Raw genomic sequence first — 7,250 nt, forward strand, 5'->3', positions numbered from 1 at the left:
TTTTAATCTGAATAAACATTTCGCAGAGATTAGGTTTTATTCATTTTGCATTTTATTGGTGCAAATTACAAGTCCAACTGCACTTAACTAATTTCTCCAGTAGATAATGCCTAGTCGCTAACATTCAGGGTATACCAATTTGCAGCAATGGGTAGAAGGAATGGCTAACACCTCGGCCATACCTCCCATCGCGCCACCTGGCTCGCTGTACCGGGTGGCCGCCTATCTCCTGCCTGCCACCCGGTACAGCTGTACTCCTCCTCTGTGCCCCTCTATATACCACACCCAGCTGCGTATCTGTTCTACTGTTATTTCTGAAAACTGCTCTGTTATGCATCTGTATTGTTGTATACCCCTGTAAAGCGCTCTGCTGTTTCTCGAAGCTTGGTCTGCACTTAATAAATTCAATAATAATCAAATAGTATGTAGTCAAACTAAAATTGGTATGCATTAAATTTGAAAGGATGTTTTGATTTAAAACATAAGACCATACAAATCTCATATAACAGTTACAGTTCTTTTTATTTAATATTTGTAATTTTCTTTTCATAAAACATATTTGGCAGATGTAAACATTTCTTTTACTTAACATCCTGGGTACTTAGATACATTAATAGCACAGTTCTTCTTAAAGCAGTTTTTTTACTCCTCACTTTCATGTAAAAAAGCTGTCAGTAGTAGAATACACAATGAAGTAATGGTGACAACACTTTCTGCCTCATCACGAGTTTGGCGGTAACCCTTACATGCGGCGGCAACGCTATTACTGCTACCGCGATTTCCTTAGCCAATTAAAAGAATCTTCTGCTTCTTAATCTAGGTCATATCGATTTGGTGGTGCAATGATATATGTTTCACTCTCTACTTGCACCAGGTTGCAGGCATTAGTTATGGCACTCATTGGCACAGCATCAACCAGGTCACCCTTTTCTACAGTCCACAACTGTCCAATGCTACCAATCATTTTGAAATTCTCGATCAAGGCAACATTATATATTGCTGAATCCACTCCGAACTGTAAAAAGCAAACTGCAATTCCCAATGCAAGCTGGTTTCCCTTTCTATAGGATACAGCACTCTGCTGTCTCTTTTTCAATCTGCAGTACTCTGATCCATAAACATAAAAACCCCTTTTGTACATATTTACTCTTAGGAAGCACTTCACTGTAGTTTCCTTTAAACCATACATGTTTTGCAGTAGCTTGTAATGCTCTTCCGGCAATTGTTTCCAAACAATTTTCCCCAGCGCACATATGCCCATATCAATTTCTTTACTTTTGTCTGGTAATCTAGTACAATTGATTGCACTATGATACAGGTCTATCACTTCATCTGATAGTTGTTTTTTGTGCACTTCAAACAGCAAAGGTGTCACCTTCCAAAGCCCAATTACATGCAAAATGTGCATGTCAACACCTTGTTTGGCATGAATATTTTTTAACAGAAAGCCATTCAAATCTTCAAAAATAAAACAATTATTGATATACAGCGGGCCTGTAAAACGTACGCAGTCTGTCAGATGGATCAGATTGTGAAGGTTAAGAGTCATTCCTCTTTCACCATACAACTGTTCGTAGAGTTCAACAAATGTGATTAAACATCTTTCAGCATCAGATAAATCCTGCTCACTAATGCTCTCTTTTGACAGCTGATAAATACCTCGTGATAGTAAACAGAAATGTACAAAATAAGATTCGGTTAGTACCTTTTTTAATATTGGTACACCCCAGTACAATAGAAAGTTTCTGAACTCTGATGCTTTCCAATGTACAAGGTCTTCGATTGTACGTGGAACCCGTGTGACAAACAGTGTTGGCTTAATCTTTTCTAGAGCATTGCTGACATATTCTTTTTTATCAAAAAATGAAAAGTATTTGTCCTTGTTCTCTTTTGAGAACCAATTTCGCAGCAAGAGATTCATGACACCCAAACACACTCCGTGCATATAATCAATGACACAGCTATTTCTTGCGTCTGTATATTGTAAGTACAAAAACCAAAATGGACCCTTGTGGCCCCTTACTACGTGATTTGCATCACCAGTTTGTATTTTACCAATAGCTGACTCAATGTCTATACTCATAGTTGTTTTGGTTCTCATTGTTTGGTTCCCTTTAGGATCATTTTCATCATAAGGAAATATGTGTGATGAGCCTCCATTCTGAAACTTATAACGCTTCCCTTTTTGTAGACAATGCCAACAGCTGTAGTACCCATTAAATTGTACACAGTTATAAACTAAAGCCCTTGCTGGCAAGTCACATGTGCATGTTAACAGGGCACACCTTGAAAGAAAAGGTCCATTTTCGTCATGAAATTCATAACCTTTTTCGAGCAACACAAGTTCCTCATACAAAGGTTGCAGAAATGACCACATTGGAGGCTTGCCCGGGGAAATCCATATCCCATAGAGCAATATATTATGTCTTTTTTTCCTCATGGCTATTGGCAGCTCATTTATTAACATATAAACAGGCCACATGCTTACATTTGAAGACTTGAAAATTGGTACCCCGTCTGTATTCATTGAGAATGACAAATTATTCTTGTCACTTAGAATACCTTTTTTATACATCTCTTTGTAGAGCAGCCCGTCATAAATATCGCTAATATTTCCTATGTTTTCTGAGTAATGTTTAAATCGATGTGTTCTAACATAATCTGAAAAATCATTTCTTTTCCACAGACTTTGCAACTGAGCAATAATTGATAGCTGAACAAAATAGGACATAGCACCAGATTCGGTCAGGTTTTTCCCACAAACGTGACTAGTACATTGTTGAGTACTCTTTTTAACTGGGGTATAACATGAAGAATAATAATAGTGAACTGTTGGTATCAGATTGTTAGCCAAATCCTTAAAAAAAAGTCTAAGGTGGTACAAAGATTTGATCATGCAGTGACCTTGAGGAAGAAGCATCCCGATTACTGTTAGAATATCTGAAATTGCCTCATCTGGTAACTTAAACTTAATTAGTAGACAACAAATCATCAAAACAGCAGCCCCGAGTGATGTGGTTGTACCAGAGTGAATGTGTTCAGTCCCTGGAGAAATTTCCTGAGGGACGCCGTCAATTTCAGTGGTTTCTCCTTCAGGGAAATCAATATCATCCAAAATCTCTCCTTGCTCACTAAATAAGTTGTCATCTTCACAATCATCTACAAGCACATCACAATTTCGTAACTTGGATTCCATAAGGACTTTTTCAAAGAGTTCATCGTCAACATCAATCCCTGTGGCCGGAATAGCCACAAAATCCTCTGGTGTGCAATGTCCCTCATAATTTGATGATATGCCACCATCATCACTATTTAATTGTGAAGTAAAAGATTCAGAATCTGAACAGGAACTAAAAGTCCCAATTGCTTCCTCGCAAGATGATGGCTGTATTTTACATGAATGGCTTTCTTCTGTAGTTGCTGATTCTGTTATTCTGGTCTTTTTTGAATTGGGTTCAAAGTCATTCGCGCAAGATGTGCTTTGGTTGACATCTATGAATGTTGTTCTCTGTATATGAAAGAAAATGTAATTGAACTTTAATGATATGACCAATACATGTGAAAAGAAAAGGAGTGTGTGACTATTTAAAAGAAGCACACTTCTGCCAATATTTTTTTTAAAAACTCCCTATATATGTACCCACATTTACAATTGTATTTATTTCGTTTATTTATTCAGAGTGGCAGGGAGGATGTTCCAGAGGGAGGTACCAGACGAAGACAGAGATCTATCCCCAGCTCGTTTCTTTGAAAACCGACTGTCCCTGAGGGACAGAGAGGTAGCGGAGCGAAGAGCCTGAGAGGGGAGGTATTTGAGGAGGGATAGCTGAAAGTATTTTGGACCCAGGCCCCAGAAAGCCTTGTGGACAATGTCAAGGGTTTTGAATGTAATCCTTGTATCCACTGGGAGCCACTGGAGAGATACGATCACACCAATCTTGAATGGCAGTTAGGTGATGAGAGATGGAGAGGAGGTGGCCGAGGGCAGCCTGAATAGCCTACTGTCTCTACCCCCAAACAATAAACACTATGGATGGTACTCTTAAATAATTAACATTTCTTAAGCAGATGTAAGTAAAGCAAGCAGAAAACAAATAATATGCCTACCAGTTCTTTTCCATATGGACCACGTTTCTTTCGATTCCCAGATGTCATTTTATCGGCAAGTATGTTGCAGCTGTAAACAAGTAAAACATGTAAACTAAAATATAGGCAGCATTGGGGATGGATATGTGAAAACTCCTTGCAGGTTGCCTCTAGTCTCTTGCTCTGCCTGTGCAGACTATTATCGCCTCAGTATTGCAAGGGCCCTAGCTGACTGTTGGTATTCCCCCTTGTGCCCACCCTCCTTGAGCGCTTGGAAACACTTTTCTGTGTATAGGTGCTATATAAATAAACAATACAATATCTTCGCACAGCCCTGCACTCTGCCTGCACATACTTCATAAAGAGATTTACAGTCCATGTTTGCAGCTAAAGTTTGTCTTTGCCAGTTAAACTAATAGGCTCGTTTTTTTCTTAGTTTTGCACAATATATTCATACTTGCCAACCCTATTGATTTAGGCAGTAGGCTACTGTTTTTGAAACAGTCCTACCGTCCACAGATTTTCCCCAAAGGAATGCATTGGGGATATTGTTATTTTAGGCGGCAGACAGTTACTAATTGTACTGTTTTTAATGAAAAAAATCGGGAGTCTCCCGCCTAAATCGGGAGGGTTGGCATGTATGGCTACATGACTCTGCCCTGCACTCTTGCTGGGACAGACCTTAGGTGAACCACCAGTGGAGGCAAGTTAATGTTAATGTTAAAGGATATTTATACCGCGCACTATCACCACCGGAGTGGTCCCCTGGCGGCTCTGAAAAAGGGAGAGGTGGGGGTGAGTTAGTGGGAATAAGCTGGAAAAGTGCAAGAGAGCAGTGATTTGCTGTTGGCAGCCTCAGCCCGGTGGGTCCGTTGGCTGGGCTTGGGGTGTTTTACGGTATGCAGAGAGATGAGATCGTTAGTGGATTGGTTAGTTGGCCTTTCTGTCCTTGCAATTGTGTCTAGGTGTGATGCTTGCTATCATTCACTATTCCTTCTGAGTGTGTGGCGCTTGCTAATTTCAAAATTCTGTCTAGATGTGAGGAGGGCTAGTGATCATGATTCCATTCGGGTGTTGCACTTGTCATAATTCACAGTTTCATCTAAGTGTGGCGCATGCTAGCATTCATAATCCTGTCTAGGTGCGGCGCAGACTAGAGTCAAGAATTCCATCTAAGTGTGGTACATGCTAACATTAACAATCCTGTTATGTGACGCAAGCTGAAATTGAGAGTTCCATCTAAGTGTGGTACATGCTAACATTCATAATCCTGTCTAGATGTGACCATAGCTCTCAACTCACCCGCCTTGAAAGCAGATGAATCACCCGCCCAGTCCCTCAGGCGCCCATTCACTTCTATGGGCATCTCACCCGCCAAAAAGAAAATCGGGTGTTTTCACCCGCCTACGAGACAAAAAAGGTTGGGAGCTATGTGTGACGCAAGCTAAAATTTAGTGCATGCCTCCAAGAGTCTAGGCCCGAGTGGCCAATCACGGGTGGAGGGAGGGCCGGGAGGCGGGCGGAGGGAGGGGAAGGGGAAAGGATTGGGCGCAAGGCTGCAGGCGGGGGCCTGGGTGCACATGGGGACACAGCACCAGATTTTAATTCAGTGGCAGAGCGTACCAACATACACAGTATCTGCCTATCAGACTGAGGAGGGTATCAGTCTCCATGTTGTTCAACCTGCACTGCTGGAATAAATATATACTGCCCAGGCTGCTGTTACAGAGCAGTGTCAAACATTGCCTACCAGCTCAGTGTGATTATTTTCTGTGAAGTTAGGTAATTGAATTTGGTGTTAATTTACCATTCACAATTATACATTTTAAACATTTGAGCATCTTTCCATGTTGTGCTGTTTGATGGGTTAGCATTTTCGAATGCTCCAGTGGTGCTAATAATATATGTTTTGTAATTTCCTGTGATGTCATTATGCTAAATAATGTTTTTGAAACTTGAAAAATCCTACATCTACACCTTTCTCCCAAGCACAGTTATAAAAAACGACATGGGCTAAACTTTTGGGCTACATTGGTTTCCTTTCAATCAAGTCTTTCCTTTCTGCCTATTCTGTCCCTGCTTTGCTTTTCCTACCCAGTCTTTCCTCTCTGTCTATCATTTCCCAGCATTCCTTCCCCAACCCAGTCTGTCCTCTCTGTCTATATCATGGACTTGCTTTGTGGGGGGTATGGTCTTGGGGATATATATGGGCACTTTTCAAGAAAATCGGACTTGCAAAACTGTTTGGAGGGATTGCGAGATCACGCTGATAGAAGGTAAGCACTTTGCAGCTTTATTTTGTATTTTTTGTCATTTACGTACGTTTAAATCCGCGTGGGGAGCGACGCCAGCGCATGCAATTCGGGCCGCGCTGCGCCCTGCATTCTGTGCCAGTCCTTATTGCTGTTCACATTGTGCGGTATTGCGCGCACGCGATCAGCGTTGACCGCGTGTGATGCCCGAAAATATATTTTCAAATATGGCGATTCTGCCCCAAAATATATTTTCAAATATGGCGAAGGGCACGCGTTGACGTGGTAACTGGCTTCTGGCTTGGGAGCGTGCTGGGCGGTGCATGATCAATCCTGCTGCCACGCATAAAATTATAATTCTCCCCCCCCCCCCCGGCCACCATACCCCATTATTGCATTCGATTCCACCAGATCGCGTTTCGGCGCGCTGCCCCGAGCTATGTTCCGCTGCCCCCCACCCCAGGTCAGCCACCCGATCCCGGCCAACATACTTTGTGCAGAAACCGCCGTGCACCGCGATCCCGACGTCTAGCAGCAGCTGTTTCTTTAAATGCCCAAATACGCCCAACATTCGCGTTTCATTCGCATTTCGGGAAAATGCGAGCCAGCCAATGACAGGCAGGTTCCCTAAACCCCCCCCCCCTCCCCCACACCCCCCCCCGCCCAACATGCCATTATTGCATGTGTGCTAATTCCCCCCCACCCCCCGTTACCCTGTGCTGCAATGCCCCCCCATCCCCTCCGTTACCCTGTACTGCTAGGCCCCCCCACCCCCTCCGTTACCCTGTACTGCTAGGCCCCCCCACCCCCTCCGTTACCCTGTACTGCCATTCCCCCCCACCCCTCCGATGCCCAGTGTGCTACTATCCCCCCACCCCCTCCGTTACCCAGTGCAGCTAGCCCCCTCAGCCC

General features: G+C 42.9%; 1 protein-coding gene across 3 annotated transcripts; it reads right to left on the reverse strand.

Moving 5' to 3' along the window:
- Positions 1 to 503: 503 nt before the first annotated feature.
- On the reverse strand, positions 504 to 6,956 carry LOC138504510 (uncharacterized). Of its 3 annotated transcripts, none has more exons than XM_069625060.1 (3): positions 6,830 to 6,956; positions 4,108 to 4,177; positions 504 to 3,508 (listed from the first exon to the last, which is right to left on the reverse strand). In XM_069625060.1, the coding sequence occupies exons 1-3, from the start codon at positions 6,907 to 6,909 to the stop codon at positions 812 to 814; spliced, it is 2,847 nt and encodes a 948-aa protein (XP_069481161.1). In that variant the 5' UTR covers positions 6,910 to 6,956; the 3' UTR covers positions 504 to 811. The 3 variants fall into 3 exon arrangements, with proteins under 3 accessions (XP_069481161.1, XP_069481160.1, XP_069481162.1); XM_069625059.1 differs by lacking the exon at positions 6,830 to 6,956 and adding an exon at positions 6,724 to 6,824; XM_069625061.1 differs by lacking the exon at positions 6,830 to 6,956 and adding an exon at positions 6,409 to 6,600.
- Positions 6,957 to 7,250: the final 294 nt, after the last annotated feature.

This window comes from Ambystoma mexicanum, chromosome 11 (genome assembly GCF_040938575.1).
Source record: "Ambystoma mexicanum isolate Mex_15411 chromosome 11, UKY_AmexF1_1, whole genome shotgun sequence".
Lineage (NCBI taxonomy): Eukaryota > Metazoa > Chordata > Amphibia > Caudata > Ambystomatidae > Ambystoma > Ambystoma mexicanum.

Excerpts from the sequence above, each read along its gene's own strand:
- LOC138504510 (XM_069625060.1), bottom strand. The coding sequence starts at position 6,909 with ATGTTGGGCGTATTTGGGCATTTAAAGAAACAGCTGCTGCTAGACGTC. Across the intron at positions 4,178-6,829 it reads CACGGCGGTTTCTGCACAAA|CTGCAACATACTTGCCGATA; the intron begins GTATGTTGGCCG and ends ACTTGTTTACAG. Across the intron at positions 3,509-4,107 it reads GTCCATATGGAAAAGAACTG|AGAACAACATTCATAGATGT; the intron begins GTAGGCATATTA and ends TTTCATATACAG.